Source organism: Phoca vitulina, unplaced genomic scaffold, assembly GCF_004348235.1.
Source record: "Phoca vitulina isolate PV1807 unplaced genomic scaffold, GSC_HSeal_1.0 scaffold9, whole genome shotgun sequence".
In the NCBI taxonomy this organism is placed as follows: domain Eukaryota; kingdom Metazoa; phylum Chordata; class Mammalia; order Carnivora; family Phocidae; genus Phoca; species Phoca vitulina.
Window position 1 is genome coordinate 38527662 of NW_022589712.1, and position 18085 is coordinate 38545746.

Consider the following 18085-nt stretch of genomic DNA (forward strand, 5'->3'; position numbering starts at 1 on the left):
TGGTGGAGTAGAAGGGAATGCTTTCAGGAGCTTTATTTGGTGGAGCTAGACAGTTACTGAAATCCACTTTATTAGGATTTGATTTCATTCCAGGGAGCACTGTTCATATGTCATTTCCCTTGGCTCTGGGGTGAATAAAACATGATCCCTACATTGAAAAAGGGACAGTTAAGTAGACAAATACATAGAACGTACTGATAAGAGCAACTTGTTGCACTTGTTTTATGATGTATCAAATAGGCTTATTTATAAACATCTAAAATGCTCTTTGAAGAATAAAAAATAAAAAATAAAATGCTCTTAATTGATTCTGTAATTCCTCACTGTTATGTAGTAGCTCAGTGGCCGACATTCTCCTGATTAATGATGACGACATATGGCCTTTTGGCAAATTGAAGTTTAGTAGGAGAGATGGAAATATAAGTAAATATCATAATATGGTGTGAAAAATAATTCCTAATTATTTATAAAGTTATACAGAGATATTTAACATTTTTCTTTATTTTTGTTTACCTTATTACATTTTAATTCAGTAATGTGTGTATCATTTGACAGTCTTACATATTTCCAGTAAGCAATGTTATGCTGGCTCATAAGATAAGATAGGAGGCATTCCCACTTAATTCTTTGAAAGAATTTGCATGACATTGGTATTAAAACATTCTTAAATGTTTTTAAGAATTCATAGTGAAGCCATGTGAACATGAAGTGTTGTTTCTCTTTCCCTCTGTTAAAATGTTTGAATTAATGATGGAATCTTTTGGGGGGATGATTCATTTTTTTAATGGATAAGATTATTCAGGTATTAAATTTATTTCAAGTTGTATTTTCCAAAGAATTTGTCTTTTTCACCCTGATTGTCAAATATATTGGCTTAACCTTGCTCATAACATACTCTGTCTAATCTGTAGGGTCCTTTGTAATATTAGCAAAATGTGCTTTTACTTATTTTTTCCCCTTGATCTCTTTTGATAGGGTTTTTAACAATTTTATTAATATTTTTAAAGAAACTAATTTGGCTTTACTGATTTCTTTTTCTGTTACATGTACATTGAGCTCTGGTTTCTTCATTATTTCAAACCTACTTTTGAGGGGTTTCCTTTGCTTTACCAGTTCCTGGGTATGAAAACATAGATCATTAATTTTTTTTAACATTTCTTCTCTTTTAACATCTCTGTGGAAGGCCAAATGTTTTACCTCTTTAGCTTCATTGCCTTATATTTTCAGTTCAAAATATTTTCTAATCTCCCTTCCAAACTATTGAGTTTATTGGTTATTTAGAAATGTACTGCTTAATTTCTAAGCCATAGCAGATTTTCTAGCTTAATTCCACATTGATCAGACAATACCTGCTGGATAATTGCAAATAATTCTATATTTTCACTTTTCTATGTTTTGACTCATTTTATAATTGAATATTATTTGTGTCTTTGAAAATACTATGCATCCTTTTACATGGGTAGGTACAGTATTCTATATATGTTCCTTAAATGTGTTAACTGTGTTGTGTAGATATTTTAGGTCCTTTTTGAATTTTTATCTGATCCATATATTCAGAGAGGAGTGTTGAAAATCTTCCACTGTGATTGTGGATATAGCTATTTCTCCTTTTAATTCTGTCCATGTTTGCTTTATATTTTTTGCAGCTGTATTATTCTATTCAGGCAATACTGACTGTAATATCTTCATGTGGACTGAACTTTTTTATCATCATGGGCATACCCTCTTTATCTTTAGTGTTACTTCTGGCTTTAAAAACTACCTTACCTGATATTAGAATTACATGATGTTTTGTGTGTGTTTAGATGACATATATGTTCTACTTTTTCTTAGTTTTAAATTTAAATCCTTATATTTAAGAGGTATCTGATATATAACATATAGTTGGGTTTTGTGTCCTTATCCAGCCTGATGGTCTTAGTCTTTTAAGTAAAGGATTTGGTTTACACTTAATGTAATTACTGGTATGTCTGACATTATAGCATCCATCTTGGTATTTGTTTTCTTCTTCACCTCCTTGTTTTTTGTTAGTTTTTCGCCTTTCTTAGATTCACTTGGATTATTTAATTATTTCTTTAATTAATTTTTTCATCTATAGTTGGTTTTTTGCAGTTATGCTTTCTTTTAGTCACTACACCAGAAATTATTAATCCTTGAAATATTATAATCTACTATAAATATTATCTTTACCATTTCCTTGCTTAGAACACTTTAACTCTTTTCTACCTTTTGTGCTATTGTTGTCATGCATTTTAGTTCTACGTCCATTTAAATTCCAAAAGACTTTACTATTATGGTTTTGTATTTTTTTACTCATGTATTTATCCTTTCTATTACCTTTTTTCCTGAAATTCCACTTTTCTCTCTGGAACTTTTTCCCCCTCTACTTGAAGAACTCATCTTTAGTATTTCTTTTTTGTTTCATTTTTAAAAAAATGTATTTAAATTCCAGTTAGTTGACATCCCGTGTAATATTAGTTTCAGGTGTACAATATAGTGATTCAACACTTCCATACAACACCCTGTGTTCATCACAGCAAGTGCCCTCCTTATATTTCTTCTAGTGCATGTTTGCTGGTAGTGAATTATCTTAGTTCTTGTTGCCTGAAAATAATTTTACTTTACCTTTATTGTTGAGCCATATTTTTGCAGGGAATGAAATTCTAGGCTGCCACTTTTAAAGCCCTTTAAAGGTGTCATTCCATTGCCTCCTAGAGTCATTGTTTCTGCTGAAAGTTCAATTGTCAGCCGTTTTGTTGTTTCTTTAAAGGCAATGGGTCTTTCATCTTTGATGGCTTTTAAGATTTTTCTCTTTGATTTTGATTTCCAACAATGATCCTCGGCTATACCTGAATGTGGTTTTCTTGATATTTATTCCACTTGAGATCTGAAAGTCTTCTTGAGTCTGTGGGTTTATGTATTTAATCAGTTTTGAAAAATTCTCTGTCACTGTCTCTTCAGATATTGCTTCTGTCCAATTTTATCTCTCTTCTACTTCTGGAAATTCAACATTTGTATACTGAGCCTTTAGCTGAGCCCTATATTTTTCTGACATTCTTTTTATAGTTTTATTCTTTCCTTTCTGTGTTTGTTGACTCTGTTCTTTGTTTTGGATATTTAGTATTAACCTATCCTTCAGTTCACCAATCTTGTCTTCTAATCTTTCAGGAACTCATACACCTAATGAGTTCTTGCTTTTAAATATTATATTTTTCAGTTCTGGAATTACCATTTGATTCTTTATATAGATCCCGAATCTGTGAGGGTAAATTGTTCATCTTTAAATATATTATCTCTTCATCTATAAATATATTATCTCTTAATAATATATTAAATATATTATTTTCTTCAACATGTTGGTTTTTTAAAGTCCTTACCAGGTAATTAAAATATTTGCATCATCTGTTGCCCTGCCTCAGTTATCTGCTTCTTCTTCACATTCGGTAATGAGGTTCTCTCTTTTAGCATGTGTAGGAATTTTCAATTGCCCGATATCATGCACAAAAATAAATTGTAAAGACTAAGATAATGCTATCTTTGTCTTGAGGTGTTTCCCTTTTTCCTCAACAAGACAGATGAAACAATGGCTGATCAGCTTATTTTAATCAAGGACTATACTGAACTGAGCCTGGATTTTAGCTCTGAAATGTTTGTAGTACCACTCCTTTGCCCCTGGTTCACTCTACAGATTTCTCAACTATAAGTTGAGTTTATTCTGTAGAGCCCCACTCTTATCTTCAATCTCCATTCTGTAAGACTGCCCCAAATTTTTTACTCTGCCTTTAGTATTCCTATTTATGTTTTTAGCCTTACAGAATTCAGCAATTCCCTAAAATAAAAAAAAAAAAAAACCCTCTAAAACAAAACAAAACAAAACAAAAACAACTGTCCATGTGCTCGAGGACCTCTCCCTCAAAGCTATCCTGATTTATACATACCCCAGAAATAGTCACGTAGGGGTTCAAAGCCTGGATTCTTAGCATCCTTCTCTAATCAGAATCAGCAAATGCCCCCAGGGTATAGCATATTTAAGAAGTCAGCTCATCTCTTTGTGGTTACTTACCTTTTCAGAATATCATTACTTCACTTCACTACTATTTGTGAATTGTTGGTGTCTGAAATTTATAATATATACACACATAAACACTATATATTTTTTTAAAAAGTCAATTTCTTGCTTCATCTCATAGTCAAACTATAAATATTCCTGTAGGCCCCTCTCTGCCAAATCATGTTTTTTCCTCTTTTATTCATTTTTCAAAATATAATTTGCCATTTATTTTCTTCTCTGAGTCAGATGTGAATTAAGAAAGTTGGATTCTTTGGGAATAATAAAAAATCCTCTTGGACATGTTGAATTTAAGGTGACAATGGAATTGACATGACACCAAGAGAAAGTTAGAGGTGTGGTACTTTAACTTAGCAACAAGGTCAGAACTGAAGATATAAATCTGGTAGATACATGTGCAAATGTGATAATTTAAGTTATGACAGTAGATGGCATTTTCAAGTGCAAGAATGTAGACAGGGAAGTAGAAAGGTTCAAGGACCCTATTGCTCACTTTAGGGGTATTAAAATGAAGTGGAAAAAGTAGGCAAAGAGAACTGAGGAAGTAAGAAAATAGGCAGTTTAACTCAACACACTATTAAAGAAAACAAGAGAAGAGAGGCAGTGATGGTTTTACCAAATTACAATACGTTGGTTTATTTCTAGTTGGGGGGCAAGATTACATTATATTTAATTCTTAATTACATGTAGGACATTTTTATTCTACATCCTAAAGCAAAATCTTTCATTTCATTGGGAAATGAAAAATTTTCCTATTAGTTTAGAAATAGTTAAGTGAAGTTTTCTTAGACTATATACATTTTACAGTAAGAAAAGCAAAATAAAAAAAATCCAATCAATTTTCCTCTTTATATTTGTTAAATTTAGTCTTAAATAAATTATAAGAGGTGTTCTTTTTTTTTTTAAATTTATTTATTTATTTATTTGACAGAGAGAGACACACAGCAAGAGAAGGAACACAAGCAGGGGGAGTGGGAGAGGGAGAAACAGGCTTCCCGCTGAGCAGGGAGCCCAACGCAGGGCTCGATCCCAGGACCCTGGGATCATGACCTGAGCCGAAGGCAGATGCTTAACGACTGAGCCACCCAGGCACCGAGGTGTTCTTTTTTATGAATAATTGCATAGATATTTTTACTTCTTGAAGAACAGCACTAATTCAATTAAAAATGACTACAGCAGATTTCTCTCCAAACCATCTTTTTCTGTATGAAATCATAAAAGCAAAGTTTGATACAAGCACTGATTTCATTGAGCAGAAAATATCCAAATTATCAGATACCTCTTTAAATGAATAATTTTTTTATAGAAGGAATAAAACTGGGATTGTTGCAATAGTACATTTTTTTCTACACAGTACTTACATCTGGTTTTAAGGATTTATTTCCTATTGCCTATAGTGTGTGACAGGTTTTATCTTCTTCTTGTCTCTTACATTTGCAAGAGTGCAATTTTATTCCCCAAAGCTTAGATAGCCCACATTCTTACATGGCTTTTTAATCTATCAAATTATTAAAACGAAAATTTATATCTAGATCTTAGAAGTGACTATCAAAATTATTAAAATATCACGGCTTTCTAAAAGTTGCTATTGAATGTGTTCATTCTGAAACATACACATCACTAATTGCTTTAGACTATGTTTAACTAGATAAGTTTTTGATAATATAATGAAGACTGATTGATATGTATCTGCATCCCGATTCTCAAAGGGTTAAACACAAACAAATTGGGTTGTGTTAAGTGTAAATCAAACCCTTAGTTACTCCTTTAGGCTCTGTAAATTTATTTCTAAAGACAGGTGCACCATTCTCTAATGTTGCCCCATAAATTACAAAAGTAGAAACTAAGAGCTCAAAATAGTCATATAAATAAAAGTGTTAGAATATAATTTCAGCTTCAGAATAATTTACAATTGTATCACATCCAATAGGATACAGATTTTTACAGATAACCTGAAGACCACTATATATTTTCCCTGTGTATTACTATTCAAAACTTATTTCATAAATTTCATTTTCCCAGGTATTGAACCTAATAGGTGAATTGCCATATTACATGTGTTTTCCTTCTAACTGCTACGCACTTTGAAGTTCAAAATCTAGACTACAGAACAAATAGCAGATCTCTTCTCTTTTCAAAATAAGTCAACTCAGTTGATAACTGGGATTAATTCCCATTTCTCTCTATTTGATATGTGAGCAAGAGAATCACAACTGCCCACAATAATACAATGCAACAACAAGACTATTTACATGAGGAGTTCACAAAACTATTAATCCAATAGTCCAAGTCACATTTAATGTTCAAAGGCAATTGCCTACAAACTTCGCAGACACTTTGGGTTGCAAACTAATGTCATCTCTGTTTTCTTAACAGAACATCTATTAAAATATCAACCCAGGGGCGCCTGGGTGGCTCAGTCATTAAGCGTCTGCCTTCGGCTCAGGTCACAGTCCCAGGGTCCTGGGATCGAGCCCCACATCAGGCTCCCTGCTTTGGCCGGAAGCCTGCTTCTCCCTCTCCCACTCCCCCTGCTTGTGTTCCCTCTCTCGCTGTGTCTCTCTCTGTCAAATAAATAAAATCTTAAAAAAAAATAAAAATAAAAATAAAAATAAAAAAATAAAATAAAATATCAACCCAGGAAGTAACACACTGTAGGATGTTTTAGGATATTTAGTTATAACACTAGCATCCAAATAATTAATGTAAATAAGGTAGAAATAATTATCATGAAATATAAATGTTTATTTGTTGCTATCATATTATGTACTGTTTTACATTAATTCTCATTACTTTGTCAATTTCACTGAGACAAAATTTTTAAAAAGTAGTTTCTCTGGTTGATTAGTTTTATTTTCCCTTAGGTCTCATGAGAATAATAATTAAAATATACTAATAGATAGTTTAATAATAGTGTTGGGTTTACACAGAATTTTTGATGAACAAAATATATTACTTATATAACTGTAGGTACTAAAGAAACTGAAGATCAAACAGGCCAGGCCTGTGTGTCATATTATTGTGATTAAGCCATTTCATCACTGACTATATACACCGGGTTGGTTAATGACTCTAATTTCTGGATCGCTCCTAAGTACATGGCATAGAGTTTAGCAGAGAAGATACTGTGGGAAATGACAACACAAAATTCTGAACTCTAATAGGTAATAAAACGTGCCTTAATATTTGGCCACTTTTTATCACTTCTTGCCTATATCCATTACGAAGAAATCACCTATTTACAAAACATTTGATGGAAATAAACACACTTCTTTCACTTAAAAAGACTACAGAATTTCCTCCTTGATTCTATTTCCCAATATTTCTCCCTCAGCCTCAAACAAACTGGCCCACTTCCATGGTCAAACTATTTTTATTTATTTTTTTGGTGGAGTGAGGAAAAAACAGTTTATATTCTGTAATCTAAGTATTATCAACAGTTTCAGGAGTCCCATTTTTGAGTTTTCATATATCTGTACATTTTTCAATCACCATTGCCTCCTTCTGGCGCTGCATTACTTGAAGAACGTGAGGCAGCTGCAGAAGCTAAAGAATTAAATGGTATAAATACACCTTTCTCAAACCCTTTGAGTAGCAAAGGGAGGAAAAAATTCAGTACAGATAACTATATAACTTTGCCCTTTATGGTTTTCCTTTAGATTATTTGTTAAAAGGAAATTATTAAATTTTCATGTGCTCTGCAGAGTCTTGCCTTGGTTTATAAGATGAAAAGAAAAAGGGAATATTAACTACTTCATTTCCAAGGGATAGACACTACCTGCCTATGTGCATTAGCAGAATTCTTAGTCATTTGGGTTGCAACTGTCTTGAACTACAATGTTCTAGGATGTGCCCTCACTGTGGATTCAATGCCCATGTCGGAGGTCAGGAGATCACAAGCTTTATTCTGTGCCTGCAGTGATCACGTGGTGAAGTGAGCACAATTACAGAACATTTCTGCAGCCGGCTTGGCTCAAATCTCCCTCTCTCCTTCTTTATATATATATATATATCATATATATATAATTACAAACTCTGATCTGCTAGATTATTTTGCTCAGGCAATATATCTGAACACATGCCTTCCAATTTTTAGGGTGATTATTTAAAATAAAAAATATCATTAAAAATCATTCTAGTATGGAATTTCTCTGAACAAAGTAGATTATAGAGCAGCAGGGATGTATAAATTGGGTAAGAGAGTCAAGTCTTGGGAAGCAGGTATGCTTTTCTGGTACAGAGGAAATGTGAGTTGTAAGCAGCTATCTTGTCTGTGTCCTTCTTATGCTCACCTGAACAATTTCTTTTCCTTGGTCACGGTTTCTTCGGGAAAGGATTGCCTGCTGCCAAGAATGTGGAGGACAATGCCCGGCAAGAATCATAGAAATGCCATCTACCAGCACAGATTTTGCAGAAGGCCACAGTGAGAACGTGCCCAAAATCTGATCATAAAAGCACAGGTTCCAGAAGCTTTGGTTCTATCTCATACCGTAACGTCACCTCTTTATCCTTCATCATTTGCCATTCAACAAAATAATCAAGATTATTTATACTCATTATAAAGCCACATCACAGTTAAATAATAAACTTCCTTGAAAATGCTCAGAGTGCTTTGTGCAGCTCCTGTATGCTAGATTACAAATGTCTATTATCACTACCCCCATCTCCCACCCTCTAAAATATAAAGCCCTACAAGGGTATTTCCTGGCAACTTTTTAGCTCTTTTTACCTTTTAAAGCAGGCTATCATCTCTGAGTTTTAAAAAATGTCAACATCTTTGCAGGGTTTTTGTGCTCTAATAAGGAAAGGGTATAGAACATTTTAAAATCTGTCTTTAAAAGTTAATATGAAGAAGGATAAGTTTGCAACTCTCCCAAGTATCTTAAGAAGGATTTACTACTACTTTGAATGACTATCTCATTTGGCTTATTTGCTGGTAATTGCATTCCAATAGAAGAAGGATGCTGGTTTTAGAGATCTAAAAACTACATTATTTCAATAGCAAAAGCATTCATGTTAGAAATATAACAGTAATATACATACACAAGCAAACATAAACACATTCACATGAGGATAGCACAAAATAAAAAAAAAAAAAACCTATGTGAAAAAGTATGTTAAGTCTTTCCTAGACTATTTATAATTAATTATATCCCTCTGGTAACAATTTTAGTCAACTAAAATCCATTAATTGTTTGAATTATTGCATTGCTACTTGGGTCCAAACAGGAAAACCTCTAGGACAGCAATAAGCAAACTAAGTAATTTCAAAAACCTTCAAATTTTTCAAAATGAAAAAATTCCTGTTCTGCTTCAGAAATCTCTCATCAGTCAATGTTTTAAAAATAAACAGCATGGTCACTGTAACAATCATTATTTCACACTAGTTTTGTTTAAAAATAATAAAGGCACGTTTTGTGACAAACTAAAACATATCTTTGATGGTAGAAAAGCAGATATATATGTGAGGACATCTTTCAATTTACCTTCATTCGAGGTGCATCTAAGTGACAAGAGCAGGGTGAAACTCTGCCTTATTTAGGAAGAGGCTTGTTAACACACTACTGATGACTCAGGCAAATCAGATGGCAAATTACCTTTGAGAGGTCCCCAGCCTCCAAATAGAAGCAGATAATAAACACATTCCAGGTAACCCAGAGGACTAGCCAGACAGCATACTGTAGAAAAAGCAAGAGAGAAGTAACATAAAATTAACTTTGAATCAGCTGAGTAAGATTTAAATGGAACTCAAACTTTTGAACACCCAAATCTTAAGATTAGTGGAAAATATTAGATATTACTTCTAAGGAACAGGCTGAGGTGCACATTTTTCTCTCTGTTGATTTTTTTCTCACTGCTATGGTCTCATTATAGCCCAAACTTGCTTAGGGATAACTTTTAGACTTTTATAGTAGTAGCCCACATTTATGTTTTAAGTGGGGATGATTATGTTTCCCAGATATCTAATAAAATTGGATACACCAAGAGATATATCAAATAAAAATCATCCAAAAGAGACTCATATCTTCCTTTAGCAAAATCAACCCCATGCTTGATAATATACAATCTTTCTCCAAGTTATCTGGTGTCATCTTCAAATCAGTCCCCATGCCTCAGTCCCATCTAACCAGCTTAATTCTTTGGTGTCTTCCTTTCCTATCTCTCTTCACCTTCTTCTTTTATTCTCTCATGATCTCTCATTACAGCGACCATTGAGTTATTATCTCTGATTTTACACGGTTGGCTATTCAGTGTGTTTTCATCACTTATGACAAATTTTTCTTACCAAGATATAGTTCTCAGCATTTGGTCAACTAAAATATATTAAGCATTTAGAGGGCAACATGCTAGACGGACACTGAAAATACAAAGACCAAAGATAAATTCTCCCTGAATTCAAGTCAAGTGACAGAGACAGATAAGAAGAGATGATTCTTATACAAGAATCATAAAAAGATTAGTTGAGCACAAGGAAGGAATATGGGAGAAGTATATAAACTATCCTGAGAAAAAGTCCTGCAGAGCTTAACAGAAAAGATAAAATACCTTCCATAGAGGTGAAGCAAGCTATTTTGTGGACTTTACCAAATAAAAGTATGGAGGTTATAAGGGCTCTGATGGAAAGTGCTGGAAACAAAGAAAACATCAGGTGTGAACTCTACAAAATAAGACAAGAAGATATCATGTCATTTCTCTGCTAAATAAATTCCAATGGTCCCCATTCTGTACATGGTGCAATCCAAAATTTTTATTTCATAGTTCAAGAACCTCCATGATATTGTACATGTTATTTTTTCAGACACATGTTTCAGTTCATCTCTTATGTCATTAGGGATTACAGGCACATCAGATTACTTGCTGTTGAGCGGACACAGAAAGCTATTTCTTACTTCTGTACCATTTTGTATACTATTCCTCTATCCTTTAATAATTTTTCTCTTCCCTAGGTACTCCTTTACCACCTATCAATATTTTGGTTTTTCACCAAAGCTCAATTTAAATATGGCTTCCTGAGTGATAACCAGTCAGAATTGACTTAGCCCAATGAGTCGTGCTTAGTGCTCCAATGAGCTCTTGCTTGCCTCAATTTGATTCCAAATGTCTTATATTTAACTATTTGTATATTTTCCTCCAATGTCCAATCATAAGCTCCTTGAGAAAAGGGGCTTTTTAAAATGTATGTTTATATCCCTAAATTGTTAACTTTGTACAAAACAGTCTTCAGAAAGTATTTTGCTAATCAATGAACGAATGAGGAATAATCCAGAGAAAATTTTACTCTTTTCAGATGGAGAACCCATTCTCCTGTCCCACACCTGGTTTTAATGAGAATACTATGATCACATATGTAGTGTGAAGAGTAAGGGTCCTAGATGATGAGTTTATGTAATAATAAATAGTGACTCAGCTGTTTTCCAGATGATGGATTTACCTTACTGCTGAATATGTATATTGTTCAGTGAGAATAAAGTAAGAGCAATAAACTAAATGGTCCAAGACATAAGAAGGAGTTAGAGAGTTCTGTATGAGGTAAGGGCTGGGGACTGGATATAGGGTCAGAAACCTAAATAGGCTGCAACTAGGAATGTTAGTTATAAAACAGAGATCCAATGAATATTTAAGTTTGCACAGTATTGCAAAGTGTATATTCATCTTACAATTTAAAAAAAACACCAAAAATCTAGACTTATTTGACTCTTCGACAGATTTGGATCTAAGTTTTAGAAATATAATGAAGTGTTGGGTCATACTTTAAAGGTAACAGGTTAAGAATTAAAAGTGTTTATAGTTTCCAGTGACTTGGTTTAAGTGACTTTATAAAAGAATAAAAGAGTGACTGACTGAAGTGTTTTTTTTTTTTTTAAGATTTTCTTTTTTTTTTTTTTTTTTTAAAGATTTTATTTTTTTATTTGACAGAGAGAGACACAGCGAGAGAGGGAATACAAGCAGGGGGAGTGGGAGAGGGAGAAGCAGGCTTCCCGCGGAGCAGGGAGCCCGATGCGGGGCTCGATCCCAGGACCCTGGGATCATGACCTGAGCCGAAGGCAGACGCTTAACGACTGAGCCACCCAGGCGCCCCAAGATTTTCTTTATTTGACAGAGAGAGAGATAGTGAGAGCAGGAACACAAGCAGGGGGAGTGGGAGAGGGAGAAGCAGGCCCCCCGCCGAGCAGGGAGCCCGATGTGGGGTTTGATCCCAGCACCCTGGGATCACGACCTGAGCCGAAGGCAGACGCCCAATGACTGAGCCACCCAGGCACCCTGACTGAAGTGTTTTATCCTATCCTTTGTTCATGGTGATACACTTCTCCCACCTTATTTATGATGGGAAGCCAAATAAGCAGTATTTTCTAAAAGCCAAAGTAGCAGAATTAGGGGCACGTGGGTGGCTCAGACGTTAAGTGTCTGCCTTCAGCTCAGGTCATGATCCCAGGGTCCTGGGATCGAGCCCCACATCGGGCTCCCTGCTCAGCGGGGAGCTTCCTTCTCCATCCCCCTCTGCCTGCCGCTCCCCCTGCTTGTGTTCCCTCTCTCGCTGTGTCTCTCTCTCTCTGTCAAATAAATAAATAAGATCTTAAAAAAAAAAAAAGAATATCAATGTTGTAGTTTTTCATTTTCACAATCGAAATTATATTTTAAGCTCCTTAAATGCTGAAAAGGTTTTCTGCATCCTTGAAGTACACATGTCATAGGCACTACGTCAATATTATATATTGAATATATAATAGGAATTTGACTTTTTATCCAGATACATTTAGACATTATCTACACTTACTTACCTTAATGTGTATGTGCAGATCAGATTATTTCTGACTTAGCACCCTACATAATTATAAAGCATTCTATATCTTGCTTTATGAGCTGCTTTTTTTATTCGTATTTATAATAACTTTTTTTAAAGATTTATTTATTTGCGAGAGAGAGAGGGAAAACGGGGGGGGCAGAGGGAGAGGGAGATTAAATTATACTTAGCTTGGTTAAAAAAACAAGCTGAAAAATTTATTTTTCAGTCCAAAATCAATAATTTTATGAAGGATAGGTGAGATAATGGGTCACAAGCAAATGAATAGCACATAGAGATTAAGAACTTGAGACCTAAGCTCAAGCTCTAGTCAGTTGGGAGCTCTGTGGCTATTTTCATGCCAGATGGTCTCACTACACTTTAGTTTCCTCAAACATAGAATAGCCTTAGTAATAGGAGCAAACACACATAGTTTATATGAAGATGGAAAGACAGAGTGTTTGAAAATAGTCAGTATTTGAGTTCTTACTACCTGCTGCCATTTTTTTATGATTATATCACCACTTCTTGTTTAAATAATATAGCAGTAATCCCCAATTTTTTATCTCCTTAGGATACCAAAAATATACTTTTCACATTAATGTAAAACATTCTTTTATCTAATTGAACTTGCAATCTAGACCTGTTTCCCTGAATGCCACCTATTCTTCTTTAGATGTTCTTTTTTGATACATTAATGCCAATGTTGATAGATCAATGACATTTTATGAAACCAATCTTTCCTCATTTAATTTCATTAAAACTATAATTTATTATTTCTGACTTAGCACCCTACAAAATTATAAAGCGTCTATATCTTGCTTTAGGAGCTGCTTTTTTTATTCGTATTTATTAGTAATAACTTTTTTTAAAGATTTATTTATTTGCGAGAGAGAGAGGGAAAACGTCGGGGGCAGAGGGAGAGGGAGATGTAGAGAATCTCTTCCTGCTGAGCATGGAATCCCAGATGGGGCTCGATACTAGGACCCTGAGATCATGACCTGAGCCAAAATCAAGAGTCGGATGCTTAACCAACTGAGCCACCCAGACACCTATTTTGTTCTTCTTTTTATCCCTTTTCTCCCACAGTAATTTAGAAGGATATGTCCAGAATGAACATAACAAATATTCTTTCCATATCTTTGCAATTTACTTGCATAATTTTCATTTCATCCTATACTTCACTACAAACCAGTTGGCCTCACAACGGACTCTACATCATTAAAGATTTACAAAAAAGAATTATCACGGTTAGTGGTGTGATACCTTTAATAAACCACAGAAACCCACACTATGCTAAGGGGGTAATTCTTGCATTTTCCAAAAGCCAGGCTTTATCTCATTTAACTTTATTCATTAACTTTCTCTCATTTAACTTCTATCCCCTTTTCTTCATTCTCCTCTTTTTATTTTTCATACTTGCTTCTCTCATTTTAGTAGCTGGCATTTGCCTAAATCAAATCATCCCCAAATGAATTTTGCCTAGTTTCTTAAATATAGATTTTGGCATTCCCTTGTAATCTGGCCTATGAGTGATTTTTTGTCAATTAAACCCTATCTTTCACGCTTCTTAAAATTACTCATAATTATTTAAGAGTATGAATATCTGTACTAACTTCTTCCCAGTTGCTACAGCTACAGTTGATGTGATATAACTGACAATTGCTCAGTTTGAATATAATTGAAAACGATGTCCTGCCCAGGAGAGATAACCTAACAGGATAACAAAGTATCACACTTTCCAGATATCACCTTCCTTGTAGTTCTTTGCTATAAAACTAATTTTTCTTTAGCCTCTCCATTTTCTGTGAAAAATAAATCTGGTATTTTATGTTTCAGGTTAAAAAAACCAAACAACTATGAGATAACTGTGGTGATAGAAAAACCCTATTGTATGATGAAATTCATTTTTTAAAGGCTGATTTCTGTAACACTAAATGGACCATTGGAGAGGCTGATTTAACTTGAGTCTCCAACTAAATGGTAAAAATTATCAGCTGAAAAGGAATTGAATCATCATGGTTTCCCTCTTGTATTTGTGGCTCTAATGATGAAATAAAATTAGCTACATAAGATAAAAATTAGTTAAGGCTGTGAGTCATGACAGACCAAAATATTGGCCAGATCCACAGACACGGTGCTATTACATGCCATGGTTACATAGTAATTAGCAAGGTAGAGCCTCAGATGAGAAGGCTGGTAAACATTTTATTGGAAAATAATGATTTGCACCTTAATGACACTGCCATTGCTTTTCTACCTCTCTCTCTTACGATAAAGCTTCCTAATTAAAGTCTGTAGTTTTTGAATTATAAAGTATATTTAACATACACAAAACATATGAATTTTAGCATTAGTTTCTCAAGTTTCATGTACACACACATACACAGATACAACTTTTTCATCCTTATTTGAATTATATTCAATTTATAAGTTATTTTGAGGAAAACTAGAATCTTTAAGGCCTGTATTTGCAAAATAACTTTTTTTCTACAAAAATTCTGGAAAAGAGAGGTTATTAAGAAAAATGGATTTTCTTACTTTCTTACTAATTCACAATGATTCTAAAATCAATTTCAAGAAAAAAAAGAGTTTCCCATTAAAACAAGCATTCCTTGAAGAGGAGATTTAAATTCATGATTTTTCTGGCTTTCTAATTTCTTATCTCTTTCTTTTGGATGTCCGGGGAGAATAAAACATATTGGAATACTATATTAGTAGATAATAATCCAATTTTTCAAAGAACATGTTTCTATGTTTATTTAGGCATTTTTTTTGATAGTAGAAGATTTCTCATGCACAATGTTACTGGGTGAAATTTTGAATAATAACTACATTTTAATTATGTAATACATTCTAATACATTTCTAATTATGTTTCACTGTAACTTATACTTTTTAAAATGTTATGCATGAAAATAATTTTGCTTGGACCCTCGAAGAGCACCCTTCTTGCAAACTATTTCGTTGTTTTCTTTCTTTCCTCTCCCTTCCTCCATATATTCAGGTTACAATTGGACTGTAAACTACATGAAGGCAGAGACTATATTTTTTGTTTACCACAAAAATAGCTGGTATAGTGTGTGTGTGTGTGTAGATAGATGATATATATATAGATAGATAGATAGATAGGGATAGAGATATGAGGAGGGAGGGAGGAAAAGAGGGAGAGGGAGAGAAAATGCTAACGCAAACATATATAAATATATACAAATGGACTAAATTATATTAGTGACTTTCTCTTAAAAATTACAATTTAGAAAACTATTATTCAGTAATATTACTGTAACAATTAGAAGATGAAAAAGGGTAATGCAGTTCAATCACTGGCCACATGATGCCCTAAATACTTAATTAGAAAAGGAGTTGAGCAGTGAATCAGTTCACATTTCATAAGCACCAGCTGGATGCAAGTGACTATAACAGATGCTGTAGAGAAACATTACAAGGATATAACTAAGTCAATCCCCTAAAATGATTTTTATTTATCACTGATATGCAATTGATGCGATCTATAAGAATGTTTTCAGGAATGATTACTTTTAGTACAAAGCAAAACTATCAGCTCAGCAATATTACTGATACGGTGCCACTAATAGAAAAGGAATAATGTAATCCATTCTAGTAAACTGTGTTAGAAGCATTCTTAAGAAGAATTATATTAGTAAATCATATCTTAAAAACAACTTCTTTAAGCAAGGGTTTAGAATTATTAATAATCTGGTGTTTTAATAAATATAAATCTATATTCATAAAAAAAATACCCTTGGTCAAAATGGTTAGACTATATTCATCTTTTGTTCAAAGTTAATTACATTTTAGCTTAATTTTAGCACCTTCAACAGCAGTATCACAATCTGCTCAGGCATTCTCATCAATTCCTCACCCATTGTTATGATTAAAAAAAAAAAAAAAAAAGAGCAAAAGTGGCCCAATAGAAAGGAGCTTATTTCCTAATTCTTGATCATTTTATGACCAGGGACAGGCTGCTTTATGATTTAAATTCTGCCTCTTAACTCAAATATCCTGTTATATCTATGCCACACTATAAAAACTTGTCCCTTAAGAGAAATACCTACATAAAAATACACTGTTATTACAACTTCCTGTTTGACCAGGGATGAAGGCTCTGATCAGTTAATTAGACAGAACTGGATAGAAATCCAATTCTAATCAGACATCATGTTGCAGATCATAAAGGAAGGCAGGTTTCTACCTTCTCATTTTTTACCAATGCTGTTATCATATGATTAAACTTCCTTGTGATTTTATATTTACTTAGATATTTTAAAGACTGCATAACTTTTAGTTCATCTTAAAATAAGATTTATTATTCTTTTCTCCCAATTACAAGAAATTTCTTATTGTAGAAAATACTTAATATTTGAATATCAAAAAGAGAAATTTGGAAAATACCATACTTAGATATAATCACTGGTATCATATATGTTTAAATTAAATAGGAATCTTGTTCTATATTGTTACTAGATTTTTTTTCCACTTGATTAAATAGTCACCTTGAGTATTCTGCAACACACATGTCAATTCAATGATAAACTATGAGTTATTCAACTAATTCTCTGTTAATTAACTTTTTTGTGCTTCTCTTATTCTATTTTGATCAATTGCTACAAATTTGGATTTTCCTTAAAATGTTTAGTTTGACATATTAAATCATACCTGAAAATATTTTGCTTACACAGACTATTTCTAAGACTATAAATGTTAGACTATCCAATGGGCATTATTTTAGTGAACATATAAACATGGCTATTAAGTTTTATGCAACTCCAAATAAAGGCGGTATCCCCAAAGGTATTCTATTCTTCTTGAAGCAAAGAGTAGAAAGTAATTCTCTTTGATTGAAAAAAACAATAATACTCATTTAGCATGAAGACATCTGCATACCATGAATTTTAACTCATTGAAAATATTTCATACAGAAATATTTATAGCTCTACAGCCCTAAAGCTAGGAGTGTTCCTTTGAAAGGACTTTTGATATTGAATAAAAATAAATCAAACTATATAGGAACATTCTAACTGATGTATGCAAATAAGAGATTTGAATAGCTAATATAACAAAACTAGTGAGAAATTCCAAATCCACAGTTTTAAAATCTGAAATTTATACAGTTTAAGAATCAAACGGTGATTTTATTCAATGATATTTATTTGTCAAGCAGGGTTTTTAGATGTTGATACATAGATTATAAAGTGATAAGTGATGAGAAAA

General features: G+C 33.2%; 1 protein-coding gene across 5 annotated transcripts in view; it reads right to left on the reverse strand.

Annotated features, from left to right (window-relative positions):
- The window catches only part of NKAIN2 (sodium/potassium transporting ATPase interacting 2), a 972957-nt gene that overhangs the window by 430329 nt on the left and 524543 nt on the right, over positions 1-18085 (reverse strand). For all 5 annotated transcript variants that reach the window (XM_032407952.1, XM_032407949.1, XM_032407950.1 and 2 more), the window contains exon 3: positions 9667-9747. In XM_032407952.1, the coding sequence (XP_032263843.1) occupies positions 9667-9747 (81 nt within the window). The remainder of the gene's footprint in view (positions 1-9666; positions 9748-18085) is intronic.